At 41.2% G+C, this 19,656-nt stretch overlaps 1 protein-coding gene across 1 annotated transcript in view; it reads right to left on the bottom strand.

Annotated features, from left to right (window-relative positions):
- LOC135480902 (GTPase-activating Rap/Ran-GAP domain-like protein 3) overlaps window positions 1-19,656 on the bottom strand; it is a 96,127-nt gene that overhangs the window by 52,028 nt on the left and 24,443 nt on the right. Inside the window, exon 2 of the mRNA XM_064760831.1 lies at window positions 2,825-2,894. Coding sequence (XP_064616901.1) covers window positions 2,825-2,894 — 70 coding nt within the window. The remainder of the gene's footprint in view (window positions 1-2,824; window positions 2,895-19,656) is intronic.

The raw sequence follows: 19,656 nt of genomic DNA, 5'->3' as shown, positions 1-19,656 counted from the left end.
GTTAGGTCGAGGTTAAGGGTTCGTTGAAAGTCAAATACGTTTTGAACAACCTGCCCCTGGGTCCAATATCAGTAAACCATTGGACATAAATCGATATTCGAGATTGATTTTCATGAAAGGCCTAGTCTGGGGCAGAATTCTATGACTTGATATCTTATGCGTGAGAGCAGCCCAGATAAAACCGATTTGAAGAAAAATGTGTAAAACTTGACACCGGGTTGAATTTATAAATATTTGACGGAATTCAGGTGAAACTACATCGATTCACAAATAGCTGGATCGATATCATGCAGTGGACAAAGGATTAATTCTATACAAGCAAGCGTAATAGGTCTTTCTAGGAATCCTATATGAATATGAACCCGACTACAGCTGCATTTAAAGTATTAAATCAATATATTGACATCTGTTCTCTCCGTTAGTCATGTGGATATCGAAAATGATTTCTTAGAAATACGCTTCCGTATTACTAGTTCGATAAAAATTCCTTCCTTTGGGTTTTACTGAAAGAAGTTTCTTGGAACGGTGTAGAGATAGCATTGTGCTGTAAACAAGCTGGATGCAGCTCGGGTGTAACTGTGCCACATACTACTGTCTGATCCACTATAGATTGCTACATATCCATGCATTCTACAAACTGACTTTTGCGATCACTCTTGATAAAGGATCAATCTCGGGAGCTTATCTGCCCGTACATCCACGTGGGTTGAAAGAACAGATCCACAGACAAGGGAACATCAATGTCCGTTTAGCAGATTGCGGTTACCTTTCGCTTAACTAGTATTGGGACTAGGATCTGATAACGCTATACACAATAAGACCAGAATAACGACGAAGACCAGAAATGGCGAAGTCAGGCAAATGAAAGTAGGATGGATTACAGGAATCTGCCTAGACAACGTCGATGTCTATGATTTCCTGTTTTGACAGAATCAAGTGATTTAGTGCATTTCAAAATATAATACTTTCCACAGGTTATTACAGTTTCGGTGGAAATTTGCATCCATCCAATCTTTCAGTCGTGTAGACTGACGAAACAAATCAGATAAAATCGTACTCCCGTCTTCAAAGAGGCCCGCAAAATTCTGGCATCACACGTGGCCTGAACAGCTTTTAATGCAACGACTTCAAAATGCTCAAATGCAACCCTATTTTATGCCATACTGAGGATTTGTTTGAGATCAGGTTTGATAACTGGATGGTGGAAACTAGTTAGTATTTCCTGGAGATTTTATCTCTTCCCGAAAAGCAGCTGACAAAATCAGTTCAAGTCTGTGGCAGCTGAACTAGAACAAATGGCCTGTATGCAGAAGTTGGGCGGGCGTGCAGTGAGAGACTTTTCAAGCAACTGGGCGATAGAAAACACCGGAATGCCAATATGGTTTTTGAACTTTAGCAAATACATTATTAGGAGAGTGTTAAGAGCCTCATCTGTGCTCTCTATGCCTCCTAACTCAAGAGACTTGAATCCAGTGTCAGCTCCCTTCTGACGGTTCCTTTCTTCATTTCAATACTCCGGGTAGACTGATTAATGATTCTTTTAACCAAAACACCTTTATTGCATTTGACGAATCGCGCATGCCATTACGCCTGGTAGTTTGCTTAGGGCCTGGTAATGCTTCCCTCACGATAAAATCAGAAGATCCATCTTTGGGAAAGAAGAGCCTTTTAACTGCGTCCCAATGGACGAAGGAGATCGCCTGACACGCAGTTTGATACGGGTCACCTACTGGGAGAGTTCAGAGGCCTCTAACTATGGTCATTTCCACTAGATGATAAGTGAGAATGACCAGACACGAGAAAGTGGACAGGACGTTTTAACATCCCTGGGCCCTCGGCCTCACAGCATTCCATACACATGTCAGGTTTTTGTGCCTGAGAGGTCACGCCCCGCAGGGAAGAAAAATTTAACATGTCACGAAATTGACCGATGGTTTTCAGCCAACAATAATGGCTGGCCGATTTTGCCTGCTTTTGATACCAAGTTTAACAGTATCCACATTTTCGCTTGATAATTGGTTTAGAAAGTATCTTTATATTACCTCTCCGTTCATCTGTGTCTGCTGCATCACCAGTAGTGTACTGTAAAACATGAGTCAAATAGAAAGGGACTGCGGCGTTTCTGAAGCCACAACATCAAAAGGAATTCCCGGCTTCGCGCGATACCAGACTCTCACGAGATTCTTTGAAAACGCGTGAACGCGTTTATTCGATGTCCATAGGCGAGACTATATAGATTGGGAAAACGCACGATGTCCACCGAAAATGTGATAATTTGTGAGAAAGTAATACATAGGGGACAGCTTTATATTACCTGACAGTCTACAAGGAAGAAATCAGCTTGGTCTGGGAAAATAAACATCAACAATTGGTGTAACCCACGCTGTACGCAATAATACCTCACCTAAAACCGCAGGAATCCTTCTTAGATTGTGTCAGAACAGGGCATTCTGACTTGCATTAGGGTTGAAAAGATCCACCCTACTGTACATGTAAGAATCCTGGTGACAAGACGACTACCTTATACATGTAACTCAAATAACGTGGACGCAGCATGCTTTTTTTGTACCCCGTGAGGTGGCGCTCGTGTGAAGCAGGACCTCCAGTTAATGCTACGTCAAAAGTGATTGTTAGAGGAACGCTTACGGTGTTATAGGGTATTTATTTTTACTTCAAAGTCATTCTGCCCTTCAGGTGACGTTGCTAAAAAAGAAACGTCTCACGTCATTACAATGACGTCATGTTGCCATGCGTTTGACGGGTCTCCATTTATGTTGCATCGATTTGAAAGCAACAGATTAGCAAATAGGAAGCGTCTACTTACCAACTCCACGGAGCCGTAATGTTTTCTGCTGAATACACTTCGTCTGGCAGAGAGGTCTGAGGCTGGGGAACTGTAACATACAAAACACAAACCAATGTTAATTATAGTTTTTGCCACGTTTTCATAGACGTTTTCACACAGATCTGTGCGCTCTGCTCAGAGTTAGAAAATCAGGCACAATCCTTGTGAAGATTCTAAGCATTTGGCCCTTTTATGAATAGAAACGTAGTTACAGCAGATACTTTCAGCCTGGTGTGTTCTTAAGGGTGAAAGTAATGGTGGAGTCAACAATATTTCTAGGAGCCGATCATCAATGAGCGTTTCAATCGATACCACACGAGGCGTGGGCTCAACCCCGGTCTTAGACAATGAATTTTGGGATTATCGCGTCCTCAATGTTCGTGGGTCCTAATTATATAAATAAATAAATAAATAGTATCAAACGACATGCATTCTCAGGCACACTGTACAATATGCACCTGCTGCAATCGCTGATGTTTGAGTAACATTTCTCGGTAGGACGTGAACGACAAAACCATTATATAAGAGAATGTTATGTTTCATTTTTTTCCTTTTCAAGGATAACCTTTACTGCTTAAAACATTTAGAAACCTACATGTTGCTTACAATATCTATTACTGCATGATCTACATAAACTACGAAGTAAAGTAAATCAAAGTCATTGCATGCACTTTGGGGCAGGGATATTGATGCAAAATGGAATTGTAAGTGTGTTCTTTTACAGTATGAACCCTCACTTCCGTCTCCATAGGTTATGTTCATATTATAACAAGGTTAATTTTCTTATCAACATGGCTGTTTTTGAAAAAAAAAACGTTTAGAAGTCTACATCTATGAGGGCGTTTATTTGCGGTGAAAGGTAGCAAGATGTCCTGTCATAACTTGACGGAATGAACAAAAGTGAGTTGGTTGCAATCGATCGGTGTAGAAATATCAAAGGAGAGGTAGAGTACTGACGCCTCATTGTATACGACATCTGTTATACGTTATGCATATATACTTATGAGCGCTGTTCAATAGTCTCCCTTTGTTGGATCCGAGTGTTTTCAAACTTGGGGACAATTCAGACTTAGAGGACAATATCTGCCATTGTGTATCCGCTTCAACTCACAGCCTTATGGCACTGGTCTAAATCTCGAAGAATCCAGATCCCAATATCCTAAAATAAGTTTCTCACTTAGCTACGGGCAGAAAAATTCACGATATTAAAATACAGCATGGTACAGCAAAACTAAATTATTGTTGGGAACTGATGGCAACTCATTTTCCTGTTGGTAAAGACCAGTTTCTACTGAGCGCAACAAAAACCCTCCTAAAGTAAGTACATCAGTGGACTAAAGTGTTATCCCTGCGCCATAATGACTTCAACAGGATTAACATTCACTTCATTGTAGTACACAGCTGCGCTTGTGATTGTCGCTTGATGTTGGGGATAGATTACATGAATTACTTACAGCACTCGAATCGCACACTTACTGGGGGCCTCTATTTCACGATCAACTATGTTGCTTTTGATTTCCACACGTGTATGTGTAGATTCAGTATTAACTGAAATGCTTATTGTTTGCCATTGTCTCAGCTTAACATGTTTTACAAAACGCTAGTTTGCCCATCCGTTTCATGTTCCCACAGATACAGCGTCAGATGAATGGAGCACCATGCCGAAGGCAGCTGACGTAACACTATACATAGCCACAGGAAACTCACACAACGTCGATGAGATCACGTCTTCTTACAACCATTGGCAATCGAATACATCGATGCCCTTCTGCGGCATTCAGAATTTGAATGATTTATTGATACTATAGAATGTTTTCGATATACGACAGCAGTCAGCATTGTGGGTATGGGAAACTGGAGTGCCTGGATTAAACCATCGAGTTTGGTAAGTTACTGACAAACCTTCCAACATGTGACACACATTTATAAACATCTAACACAGATGAATTGCCTTCGAGAAAGGTCTGACTGCGCCAAGAGCAGCGCCAGCATCAGTCCTATATGTACAAATTCACCGTGGAGTCGCTTCACATGTCCTGTCGACTGAATCTGGGAGTCTGGGATTCCAGGCAGTCATGCAAGAGTCTTAATTACTCTGCCATATACTCGACATTGCTGGTAAATCTGGCTTTTTTAATGACGGATAATGAACAGTTGTGATCCTCTGTAAGATTAAACACATAGATATAGTACACACAGCTGCGGAGACATCACGCCAGAAGAAAACTGAAGGCTACTCTACCATCATGCCGCCCGTTCGACGGCCTCTCCACTAATAAATATGTGTGTGTGTGTGTGGAATCTTACGTGAATCCATGCCCGATTAAACCTTCCACATGCGATTTGCAATCAAAAGATTCTTGCCATGCATTGGGAAGAACAGAGGAACTTTTTAGATAGACTGAGGCGTGAAGTGCTCGATTATGCGAGAAAGACGTACTTGAGCGATCTTTGTTTGGTTTTCATGCCATGTAGCTTTTCATTTAAATCCAGCTAGGGTCATGATAACATCACAGAACCCTTTAATCGGATTTACACAGGACAGACAACCAGAGGCTACCCACTGCAAACATGTTCAGAGAAACATATGCAACTTTGCAAAATGCAAATCTGAGCTTAACATAACCTATAAAATAAATCGACACACAATTTTTAATTACATAATACATGTACCTGAAAATCGCCGATGGGCGATAAAGTCTTAGACACATCCGAGGTTTTAATCCCCAACAAACAAAAATAACACAACCAGCATTACTAGTTGAAACATTCGGAATCTGTGGTTGAAGTACTGAATCTAGGGAAAACGCAAATAGCATTTGCTTGGAAAATATTTATTAAGAGATCAATAAGATCAAGGCTTGGCAGTTGTTGGGGTGAATAATATTGGAGAGAAGAAATTGTTGACGGACGTTCCTGGACAGTACTTGATTAGTCCTCATTGATCCAGAAATACAGGTCAATTGCAATTGGTTCGATCGAAGGTCAACGCATTAAGCGGGAAAGGCGCTTGATAAGGGGATTCCTAATCTAACATGGTATTAGCACGTGGTGACCCTCTTCCCACTTCCAACGACAACGAAGAGTGTTGACAATAGCACTCAACCTAATTTTTAATCACTGTGACGTTAACACTTTAGATAGCTGTCAATACCGGACTTGTTGTTCAATATGAAACTTACGTTGACGTCTTGGAGACAATGCCGAAGTCACAAGCTGTTTTATTATCAGCTTTGATAACGTCCCATTGCAACAATTATACATTGTACAACTCGACGAGCCTAATGTACTCTTTCACCCTGTCTTCATTTAGCGGAGTCCTATCACCTCGCAGTCCCAACATAACATGTACAACTATACATTATATCATTATCACAAATGAGCATCAAGGTCACTGCGAGAAACACTCTCCTGTGATCACACGTTCAGCATGAAGGGGGATAGTGCAACGACTAGTTGACTTGTATCAGTATAATTGCTCGGGCGGGGCCCTTACTTGCCTTCGGTAAATCGTCTCAGTGAAGCAGCACTACATAAAAGAGCGGTGGAAATCCGACCTGCTACAAGGAGGCACGTTACATACACCCTAAGGATTCCTCCGTCAACATTTGACTGAAAAATTGTTGAGTACGTCATTAAACCCCAAGCACTCACTCACTCACTGCTGTTATCACATATGTATGGGAAATAAGACCTTTCATGTCAAACCACTTTTTGTATTTACATTGTAGACAGAGACGTTCAGGCTTTCTGTGAACTTATCTCTGTTCAGCAGGGTGTTCTACTTCACTCAGCGGAAACTGCCCGGGTACAGCCGTATTAAAACGAGAGTAAATCATCTAACATGTCTTAGCAGCTCGCCTACATTGCTACATTACTCACTCATTCTGACGTTACCTTTTATGGAAAGACTGGTTTCCAGAAGAGCGTCGCACACTATTAAATCAGTTTTGGTCGTCATCTGATCGGTGCAATATCTCAACCAGAACTGAACACAAACAGAAGTGACAATGTCTCCGTACAAATTGTGTTTATATATGCGTAATGGTGTCTGCGGCAAGTGTGACGGTCAATGACCGATTTTAGCGTAGACCAATATAGTTTACAAGTAAAGAATCCGATATTAACATTCGCTTCTGATGTCTTTCTCTTGACGCTGAAAACCGGAAAGCTCTGTATCATGCCAACTCGTGCAATATTTAATGCCACTTGCGTAGATTCATAAAACCTGAGTGTTCGAAACCTACGCCAGCTGGTACTATAGGTGAAGACGTCACAACCCACATTTATTTATAAAATTAGGCATCATTACCAGTTTTAAAGTTTTTCGAAGGATTTTCACAGGTTACTCTCTCAGAAACATTAAATGAAACTAACGTTGTCATTCAAAGACAACAAGTAACATTTGAAAATGATATGGGCGGCTGCTTTACTCATTTCCTGCTATGCAAGTATTTCAGATGCAATCAGCTACATACACATTGTTGTATGAAATGATAAAAAACGAAAGTAGGGCGGTGAAAGGTGCACCAAGTCTGTTTAGTTCTATTGTAGTAAAACCAAAAGCTGGTGTATCGATCATGTAAGGCGAAATCACGCTGTAGAGCGAGATTTGCATATTATCAGATAGACTCGTGTTCACGTGTAAGTCCTATCATGTTGGATTTAATTCAAAGGATTTCGCTTTACATGAACCATAACCCAACAGCTGGTTGCTCAGTGAAAGCTGGTCAAAATCCGGAAGAAAAAAAAAGGACGAAAGAGTCGATATAAACTGGACGGAATGGCCATACAAAATTATCATACACATACAAATCGATCGCTTCCATATTGTCTTAGCATCATGCTAACGAAAACAAAGGAAAGAAGGCAGATATTTCTGAGGTGTATGTATTTCTGCTTGTACCAAGCGAAACCAGATCAGGGGAGGATATGGGTTAAATATTGGTCTGCCACGTGACTCGTACATTTCTAGTACCAGCAAGTGATGCAGCAGTATCGCCAGGTTGACTTTGGGGCCAGTCAGTGAGAGGGAGACAAGGTCGTGATATGAATGAGAAAAATTACATCTTCAAGGATTTTCCGTTTAAATTAAATGACGGCGTTCATGTCACTCCTTGAAGACATGCCTTAATACTGTTACACGTGCTACTGAAAGGCTAGCGTTGTGCTTAAGTATTTATCTCAACAGACAGAATCATAACCGAGGTAAATTGACAAGAAACTGGATAGCAACGGTTAAGTATAACACGTTGTCCACTATCGCGCTATTGCCGCTGCTCTGGCTTTGCTCGCCATGCTGTGGTCTTTAATGTTGGTGATACAATATACAATTCGGCACAAAAGAGATGACTTTAATGCAAAAATGGCAGCGATATGAATCATTCAGTGCTTTGATGTGTCACAGGTATGGTGTATGCACCCCACGGGCGTTCAGTTTGGTCTCAGTACTACGAGATCTGTAACGAACTTCCCCAGAATCGATGCACAGTGCCCAACACACCGTAGATAAGTCTATAGGCTGTCTTTGTTTGTCAAGGACTTTGACGCAGCAGGTCAAGAGATAATTTCTAGTCCATCTCTCAGCGATATTACGGATACCACACACGAACATGGCTTAATTCCTCCTTAGACCGGATTTGATTCGTCTTAGCGGATATCCCTCGAAGACGTTCTGGGAGAAACTTTCTAAAAACTGACGTCACGAAGACAATTACTGATGGTGAGAAGCCCGAGGAGAAAGTGTCCGTGAACTAGCTAGCATTAAAGTAGACATAGCTCTCTATTTTCCTGTCAGTGAAGGTTCTGGTAGAGAAGATATACCTGTTATCAACCATATTAACAGCTAGAGGTAGAAAGGTAAGAATAGAATTGTATGAGGATAAGAGGGAGGGCAACCATAGTATATAATCAAACTACGCCACGACGTCTACAGTAAACAGCAGGCATCAACCACAACCAAAGCGCCGGTAAAATAAAATGTCATTAATGTTTTAGAACAGTTCCACGGATTATCCACTCCTTGATATTCTTTTTTTTCTGTATTTTATAAGACAAACCTTCTTTTGAACCATTTTATATACATGTAGTAATCCTGATTTATGCTGCCAACGAATGATGAATTTGTTCACGCGTTTTCTTGTATTAAATTAACCAAATGCTTACTTTGATTGACTGTTTTAAACTTTCCCACTTCCCACTTTCCCACTGGCTCCATTGTGGCTACAGTAACATTGACTGAGACGCTATTTAAGACATTTTCCTTCAGGCTATTGCACGAGTTCCTATTTGGTCTTTTCTTGCAACATTCTAACTGCAGTTTATCTGCAGCTGGGCAGCACATAAAATAGCCAGTTGGATATGTGACTATCTTGTTTCGCCTATAGTACAGTAATTATGATTTATATTATAGAAAGGATGACATGTGTATAGCACTGAAACCTATCGGATTAACTTTAACAAAATCCTATATAGCCTGAAGCAAGTAATCCTATATCACACGAGTCTCCAGAGTTAAAAGCGAAATTGGTAAACATCTCTGTCCAGGTACATTAGCAGCTGTGCGTCTACCTAAAAGATAATATAGCTCCAAGCACCCGATGATTTGCATCACAGCCAAATCTGCCGTGTGAATGGATCTATTGGGAAATGCTACATAACTTTTTACTCTTCGCAACGAAAGCTGCATCACCTGTGAATTTTGCTTATTTTTAGCATGGTATTGATCAAACCGTAAGCAAAATATCAACACAAAATGACTAGCCCTTCTTAGTTTATCCTTCAGGCCCACAATTGATAAAAAAAAAACAAACAAACAAACTATCCACCGTCCCAAGTTCCAAATCCTAGCAAGGTGTTTACGTGAACACTGAGAATGAAACCCTGACTGAAGTAAACTGACATGAGGTGGGGTTTCACCGGTTAGGGCTCCATGTGACCATTTGCAAACCGTCATACTGTTGTCACTGCTCTAGTTTCACTCTTCGTGCTGGTTTGTATTGTGGCGAATGTGTTAATATGAGAGAGTGGATAGGGATATGAGGGCTAGACTCCCAATAACCGTCGCAATTTAGAAGGCGGGAACTGATTCCGCTGGAGTCGTTATCACCGGTGGCCTAAGTACTGGTCTTTTCTAACTCTACCCGACCACAATAACATCGATCGGTAGAGCCGCTCGCCATTCACGTTACCCAAGTGAACGAGACGAAAGTCTCACCGTTTAATGCACAATCGGTGCAGCGAATTTCGGCTGATGTGCTATTTCCATTTCTTATTTCCATTCCCCTTCTGTTGATTATAGGAGTTTAGATCTGGTTAATCTCTCTGCTGTTTTTCTCCATCACTTTTACCGAATACTGGGTTTTGGCCACAGGGTGACAACAGGGTTTACATTTGAATTGCAAATGGTGCCACTACTGTCCAATGCTATTTCCCCCAGATAATTTCGAGCGCTATTTCCTTGACCATAGACGTCAATACCAACTCTATAGCACATCGGACAAGCAAACGTGTAACATGTAACGCTGGTTCAAATTTAAATTCTTTTTCTATACTTTTTTGTTTCATCCCATAGTGGGGCAAGGGTGAGGAGTGGGATGGAGGTGTGTCGTGGATCATAGCAGCAAGCTTCAATTCTCATGACATCAAATCACGAATTCGGCTGAATGAAAATGTGAGACGAAAAAAGTAGGTACATTTCCTCAGATATACATGGCAACAAGCCGGTATGGGAGCTGTTAATTTGTTGATGTGACTTCAATGTGACATTGACATTTTCAGTTGTACAAAAGTGTACAGCCTGAGCTCTTTGCGTATATCCTACACTACAACATTCGGGACTGCGTATTACAGGCTGTTAACGTGTACACCTACCTCTTTGCTTCTCCACTAACCCTAAACAACTTAGCCCGCTCCCACCCGGCAATTATCACCTGTCGATCCCCTCCCCTCACCTTGTTATATTCATCCCTGAACATACCGCGCACCTGTTCAGTTCTCAGTCCCAACTGCTAATATATTATCACCTATGTTGATTGTATAAAACAAACATATATCAGATTCCCCTGAGTGCAAACTGGGGTCCTTCGCTGGCTCAGTGCTAGCTCTCGTCAGTTCCGCTGCGACTTTGAGGCAGTAGGTTTGTCTGCTCCCGGAGAGGTGAATATCATTGTAAAATTTCCGGAAAGCTCCAAAATAAATCAGTAAAAATATAAATAGCAAATAAATACAAAAGTATATACTACGATGAATAGGTCCAACGTATATCTAGTAATCATACGGTAAAAAAAACGCAAGCTAGTTAGTTACATTTACATAACGGTAATATCTGTCGCCATATATTCCAATGTTATTTCACAATCTAACGGAACAATACAGTGTTCAGGAGAAACGGAATTGACTGACAGTATACCATATAAGCCGACCTTTGCAAACCAGGAACCTCTACACTGGCAAACATAATAATGATGGATGGTTGTGTAGGACCCGTGGGGTCTATTTTTTTCCAACAACGAGTACTACTTGAATGACACAAAGTAATAACTTTTCTATTTAGACGTTTTTAACAGAGAACGCTTTACGAAGCAGTGCGGAGTCCCAATGAAATCAGTGACCACGTCATGTTTGAACTGCATTACGATGAAACAGAAGGCAGACTATCCTTCTGGAGATTTTATTCAGCCCGAGATTATCAGCCCGAGAGGAATAGCTCCTGCGCCCCAGGGACAAGGGCGGGGTTTCATGACGACGTGCTACAAAGCAGTCGATGCTTTTAGCTCAGGTTTATCTCGAGACTGATAAAATGATATTTGAATGACTCTCGGTAAAACAGTATTGCATCCAGGCTTAATGATGTTTCTGAACTGCTAGCTGGGAGGATAAGACGAATCAAGCACATTAACAAATAGCTCGAAAGAGATAAAGACAGCTGATACATTTATGTGGGACATACATAAAGCAACAGAACAAACTACTGACCCCTGACCTAAATAATTACTTTCTGTGGCATGGTGGATTTGACTCTTCATGGAGGGAAAACGGACTTTTGGAGATAGGAGAGAGCGGGCCTGGTAATATTAATCTCAACTTTTTGTGGGTAATGATACCCACCGGAGACTGTGCGTTCGTGGAACATTCTCCTCCCGTTGACTAGTGATGCAAAGGCACTGGTCACGAGATCCTGTCGTGTTAACCATATGTATGATATGATCGGCATGAGTAGTCTCAGAGATTTATGTGCACGAGCACTCAGAAGTGTAAGACACACTGTAGATGGGGTGGGGAGTGAGGGGGAGGGTGGTCGAAAGAGATTTACACCTGAAACACTTGAAACGTTTGGTTGGCAGTGGTGGAGGGGGGGGGGGGGGGGCAGTCATGAGATGTTAAGGGTGACGGGTGGCCCATCGGAGCTATACGTGAGCGGAGTGTGGGCGGGTTGGGCGGAATGTGGAACGGTGTGGGCGTTGGGTAAGAACGCGGGAGTAGATCATACCTGATACTAATATAACAATCCATGCCACAGGTATAACTTAGTTGAAAGCCTGTGGATAGTCCGTGGATTTCCCGCGGGCTCTGCCCGGTTTCCTCCCACCGTAATGCTAGCCGCAGTCGTATAAGTGAAATATGCTTGAGTGAGCCGTGAACCAATCAAATAAACAATTACATAAGCTGAAACCGTGCGCTTAGCACATCTATTTGAATTTAGCTGGAGAGTCTCCCGGCTCAAACATATTGAAAATCAAAGTGCAAGCTGCTCTATGACATCACTTACTTCAGCTTATAAAAACATATGAAACTAACCACAACTTTGAGAAGTTGTATGTGTTGGTTGTCCGCAGTTTCCAATTGCAGGTTTACTGAGGAATGCATAATAAAGCGTAGAGAATAAAACCAGAGCAGCGACGACAGTGTGCCAGTTGACCGCTGGTCAAACCTAACGGCCTATGTAATATCGTAGATCGTAAGGCTATAGATATATCATGTCATTATGAGATGAATTTCACATTCGAACCTTAATGTTTAGAACATCTCATCTGTCACCGATTATATCGTTATTTACAGCACAATGAACACTATGTCGCTGCTGTGAATGGGATATTTATGGATGGCAAATGTGATGTTAAATCAATGAAAAGCAATCACCGCTATAGCAACTAGTTTAGTTTTAATATAATTTTGATCACAGGGAGACATCGGTAAAGCCACCTGACAACTCTGTTTTCACTAGGGTGAGAAAACGGCTAAGAGAATAGTGACTATTTTAGAACAGCTTTTACTGAGCTGTGTGAAAATCTGGACATTATATTGGAATTAACGCAATACAAACTATGGACATTACCAATTGATTAGTAGTAAACTATACTTCCGCTTTTTTCACTATATGCACACTAGCCAAAACGGCGGAATCGGCTCGCACTTCACGTAAACACCTGAACAACAGGACGTTTTGTGGACAATAAAATTACATTTTACAATACAGGAAGTAGAGTTACTTAAAACTCATGCCGGTACTAAAGCGTGTATAATATGAAAAGAGTTAATAGCATAAATAACTATCTTGTAACTAAATGAGACGAGATGGTACCGCGTTGTCTTGGTAACGGCAGTACAAGAAGTCTGTTGCGATTCTAAGGAACAAAGTATAAATGCACCATAAAGAGTCAGTGTGCCGCATAATAGAGTTAGTGTATCACTTAATAGAGTCAGTGTATCGCATATTAGATTATTTTCACGCCCTGCAGCATTTGGAAGTATACAATAATTGTCGGTTTACGTCTTCACTAAACTGTTGGTTATGCATTAAACACCAGTTTCTTAAGGAAAACAAACAAATCCTGCGAATCTTGGTGTTACGTAACTCCAAGTTATAATATATATATGCGTAATTTAAAAGAATACAGCACCTTAAGGCCCGCCGCCGGTAGTACGTGTCGTCTTGTGAACTCGGAGGTTGTTTGTCTTCCAGTTTGGTGCCGGTCTTGGACCTGGGGCGAATTGACCATGATTTTGATCTGAGACGGGGTGTATAATGAAGCCATGTTGAGCTGGGTGATTGGTCAAGATTTCCACAAAGTACAGGGAGACGTCCACCCTTTAGCCATGCACCTCTCACCGCCAGCGATGTATATGGAGGGTAGGGTTAACAAAAAACGTCTTTTCAGATGGCATGGGATACACAGATGCAGGCTTTACGTCCGATGATTGTCAGCATTAATACAGAGCTACAGGTGGTGGTGTTACAGTACCCGGCAGATGAGCTGTTGATGTTGCCGAGCTTGCGGTTGAACTGTGCTGTAAATTAACCGTATCCTATAACGTGGACAGAAACTATTACTCGAAGGCAGCTCCAGAGCACAATCTCTTCCGTCCAGCTGAAACTATCTGATTAATTATACTAACGAACAACAGCGGCGAGTTCCAGAGATCTGTCCACTCCATAACGATTTCCAGTCAGCGCCTTTATATATGTCCCATTCATGTCTCCAACTCCCACGTCTATTGGGACTATACGGATCTGGCGAGTAAAGGCACAAATTCTCCGGGATCCACTCTCCTTCAGTCCCTGAAGGTGCATCTGGCGAGAGGTCGACTGCTGATTGGACCGTTAGCGGGCGGGATTCAGCCAGCTGCTGTTATTGACTGGTACATTGTACGGTATTTACGGACCCCCATCTGCTACCTGGTGTATCCGAGATCTCCACAGCGTATGTATGACCTGCTGTAAGACGTTACGGACGATCCGTTCTCATTGACTGCGAGAGCGTCACTGCTCAAGCGACGGTCCTCCCGTCGACGGTGGCAGGTCCGCCGTAGAAAACCAACTGTAAACGTTCGGCGTTACCATTATGGATCGACTTTCTATTCTATCGCGGCGTATACCGCCTCTATCACACACGAGCACTAGCCAACAAATACCGTAATCTTGCCTAGCCGCAGGCTATATAGCTCCAGATATGTATAAACGGTGTACTCTTGCTCGAGTGTTTCCTGAAGTCCTGGCTAGTATAGCCAGGCACTCATTTCCGCGTATACAACCACCGGCTAACCTCACCCACAACCTCGTTGCAGTCAAACACCACGATAGGAAGCTTAACAATCACCATGAAAGGCTGCGACGGATATTTCACTAACCAGTATCTGGATTTGTGGTCTGCAAAGTCCTGGTGAGGCAAACTGTTTGTTACTGGAGGCTACATTATGTAACCAACACGTGCGCTTTGATTAACTGAATAACAACAGCTGCAGAAGACATGTTCTGAAGAAAAACAAGGTATATCGGGCTCAGATAAATAAAGCGATGGCTCACAGCAATCTCCAGAGCCTTGACCAACAAGGTCGCGAGTTCGAATCCAGCTTCCACCGTTTTGGCCACGAGTTTAAGTCAAGCAGTTTGTCAAGTAATTCTAGGGCACCATCGAAATAAATAAGATTAAGGCGGGCAATACAGAAGCAATTTGGGGACATGATATGGATGAGTGCCTCGAACTAATGGCAGCGACATTGAACTGATCCAGTGTAAAGAGTTTCTGTGCGTCTCGTGGTTTTATGACAAAAAGCCGTATATCTCTTAGTCAACGGACTACTTTACTCTGGTGCACTGTCTGTTGTAAGGAATCGTTTTCTTAAATTATTGTTTTGTCTGCTGTAAAAGTATGACTAGTAATAAATGACTTTTATTTGATTTTCCGAATTTATTAATATATGATGTAAAAGACAGTAATGAACGAAATCCAGTAATATTATTAAATTCAGACAGTTCGCGGTATTAGGACGGATGTTGGATGCTAACTGTACACTAAGCTGTTTATGGACGAGTGGCATGGCCGATGAGAGTTCATGTACAGAACACCCTAAGTTCACATTAGTTTAGTTCTTTTTCTAACTGATAACAGGACACAGGAGTATAAAATTTGGATATGGCGGCTTATATCCCTTCACAATTTCAATGCAATATTCTTCGGTACGGCATAAAACACCAATCAAACAAAAAAAACAAACAATTTGAAGGGAGACACCCCTTGGACAGATAGTGGCCAGTCTACGTTTAAATTAAACCCAATTACACATGAAGAACTGCTAAATAACCTTAGTGGATGCTTTCATACGCATCCTCTCTTTATATACGCTGAAACTTAGATGGATCTTTAAACAAAATGTCTCGACGAAATTATTTCAGCCAAAAGTTGTACACAAAAGTTTGTGATGAGTTGTATCACGCCAAACAGTGCTTTGTGGGGGGAATGAATTTTGACGAATGAGTGAGTGACTGTTTGCGGTTTAACGTCGTACTTAACAATTTTTTTAGTCACATGACGACGATTGAGGAATGAAAATTTATTAAACTGAACGCGTTGTTCCCAGTTTGAAACACATAGCCCATGCCCATGTCTACATTATATACCACGATTGATAGTTGCCGTGTACCAAGCTATAGGGATAAGAATGACTTTCCAGCCTTAATATGAACCATATATAAACTCAGCTATAGCGAAATAAATCATGACCTTTACTTCATGTCTCCAGTTGTGCGTGGGATGTTCTGGCAGCAACATGCGGATAGTCGTGAGTTTCCCAAGGGCTCTGCCCTGTTTCCTCCAACCATAATGAGTACGGCGTAAAACACCAATCAAATAATGACACCGACGGTGTACACTTTCCTTCCTTCCCCATTCATCACAATGTCAATCTTTAATGGATGAATGAATGGCGTAACGCCATTACGTAATGCTCATGCTATATCGTGGCGTACACATTTAAAGGCGCTCAGCGTCAATGTAACCACCGGTGCCGTTAACAGTTTTGAATAATGACATTGCATTCCAGATTTCATCAACCTTAAATCTAATGGCACAACCTTAAAATTAGTAGTCAGAGGATGCCTGCTATACACGTACTAATCAATTACCACAATCACATTGTACTAAAACTCCAGGTGTATCTCCTTGATGTGTTAGCAGTGAAATTAATGCAAAAGATCAACCGCGCTTTTCCCGGCACATTACCTTGGAAAAATAAATTCTCCGCTAGGATTCTTAAGTAGGGGATCAAACCCTGTATTAAAAACATGTATTTAGCCGTTTCGTTAAATTCATGCTCCCTACAAATGGTACTACATGTAGAAAACCAGACTTTTGGACAAGAGGAATATAGAGGACACTGTACAAAATAAATCTACACTTCCTCTAAATCTACAGAGACAATTGCTGCAAATATTTTACAAAGAGGAATGGTGTAGATGTGCACAAATAATACTACGAATACAGTAATGACTCGCCATCAAACCACGTGCACTCATTTTCACGTCATATTGGTGTACATTTGGCTGGTGTTTACAACTGTAATCCTACAATAGAATATTCTTTTATTACAATGCAATAGGTCAAACTGACAGTCCGAATATTAGCTGCTTGCTACACATAAGAGGTGTTAAATGGAAAATATTATGTGGACATATGCTGGGTAGCAAGTAGCGATGAGTGGACAGCGTGAAGATAAAGAAGATAAAACTAATACTCAAAAATCTTGTGCATGTTATTATATGAGTAAAAAACTTCTGCACTAGAACTGCACGGGGAGCTTTTCAAAACTTAGATTTGGTAGCAAGGCTACCAAAGAGCTCGCCTGTAGGAGATATGTGAATGCAAAACTTCAGCTCATTGCAAAAAGTACTGAAATGGTGAGTTTGGCAATTTACGGTAATTAATATGCACACAGAGGATTAGCGATGGAACACCCCCTTGTGTCATTGTGCTTTATATATATTTGTAAGGGTTCAGGACAATACATGCTGTAGTTTTTGAGATACAACCCCTAACACGTTAATTCTAATACACAATACACTAAGCCAGGAATTTACTAATTTACGGTATTTAATATGTACTCATCGTATCAACGATGTAATATCCCTCTATGATGCTCTACATGAGTGCAAACCCTGAACTCTAGAAATGCAGTACTTTTTCAGATACCACCCTTCACATTTTGTTTAACATCGATTTTAATACACTATACAGTAAGTCAGGAATTCAATAATTTATAATATTTAACATGTACATACCGAATCAAGGACAAAATATCCCCATTGGGCGATCGTGCTCTACACATGTGCAAACCCCGGGCTCAATACATGCAATACTTTTTGAGACACCACCCCTAACACTTTGTTTAACATCGGTTGAAATACAAAATACATTTAGTCAGAAATTCAGTAATTTATGGTATTTACAACGATGGAACATCCCTCTCGTGTAATTGTGCTCTACATCAGCAAACCCTGATCTCAATAATGGCAATACTTTTTAAGATAACACCCCTAGCATTTTGTTAAACATCGCTTTCTGTGTTATTGGACGCCGACGCTCAGGGTATACGACATAAACTATATACAAAAGTAAAGGCGATTTAAAAAGTTGTCAAACAAAATGATAGCACAACTAACATAATAAGAAACAACAAAACTAGCGCCTGCAATTTTTTCTCTTTTTTTTAAATATGAAGAATATACCCCCAGAAGTTCAAGATGTGTGGGAGTTACTTACCCAAAGCGACTCTAGTTAAATTTATGAAAAGCTTCTCTTGTGTTTAATGTTAATAATAATGATGCCCTTTAATTCACGTCTCGGGTAACATGTTCGTTTGTGTGTATTGGTGAGTCAGTGGGGCGTTCTGTGTTGTGGTGGAATCCACGCAGATCTATTCCTTCCCCCGCCAGCTTTAATGCACAGCTGCACCAAAGTCGCCATTAAAATGAACGTATAATGAAATGCCAATGTGACAGAAAAGGCCAAGTGAGTGTCACAGGGTAACGGAATACACAACAAACTGTGTCGGCGAATACATCGCGGAACGGGGGATGTTTGTTAAAGATCACGTTGATAAGTCAGAATTGTCAAGAGTCCGAACCGTTAACTTTCGTCTTTAGATGTGATGTAAAGGTATAAAAATCTCCCATCTCACAACTGTGCCATGGCGTGGGTGTATGTATATAAATCCGCTGTCAAGGAGGAGTAGGTCAGACGGCCATAACAAAACACCCCCTAGTCTGGTGGGTCATAAGTCAATGCAGACAACTACGTCAGTCATGTGAGTGCAGGCGTATCCCTCTAACCACGCAATCCTACAGCTACTGATGTTAAACTTCAGCGCAAAATTTAGGATCTGCAACAATACAAAAGGTTTTAGAGAATTGGTTATCATAACTTTTTCACTTTGTCGTGGTATAACCTACTGTGATATGAGTGCTGGACATTTCCAATTGGCATTTTCTCTTTGTTTTCTTTCTTGAATCTCATTCACCATTCGTAAAACACCTTCCTTAATTTTCCTAATATGGGAGCAGCTGTGCTTGTCCTGTTAGTGACTTTATATGGTATTAAATAATGAACTTCTAAGCCATATAAATGCATGTGCTCAGAGCGATGAAAATGGCCACGTAGATTCATGCTTTATACACCATACCATTCAGCTCTTGGTGATATAAGCGTTTCCACACCAGATTTCTATCAGTGTCTTTGTCTGCTTGGTAAAATGTAAGTTGAATGTAATTGAGACAAAAGGGTAAAAGAGGTACACGTAAGATGGGCATCCCATTCCTTCCTCTCTTGACTCGGCAGTTTCTCATTGTTAACCAGGTGTTTCGAAGATCTCCGGTTCCTCCTTCGCTCTCATGTACCTACCACTAACGATCCAGCCCACGCCATCCTGTTGGTAAATATGCTTCTGGCAGGATTCTAACAAAGGTCATCGAAGTCCACCCACTATATATCATCCTCTACAAAAGGTCACACATCCAAGTCGTATCAATTATGATACAA

This window comes from Liolophura sinensis, chromosome 13 (assembly GCF_032854445.1).
Source record: "Liolophura sinensis isolate JHLJ2023 chromosome 13, CUHK_Ljap_v2, whole genome shotgun sequence".
Classification (NCBI taxonomy): Eukaryota; Metazoa; Mollusca; class Polyplacophora; order Chitonida; family Chitonidae; genus Liolophura; species Liolophura sinensis.
Note: the sequence above shows the minus strand (reverse complement) of the source record. Positions and strands in the feature narration are given on the sequence as shown.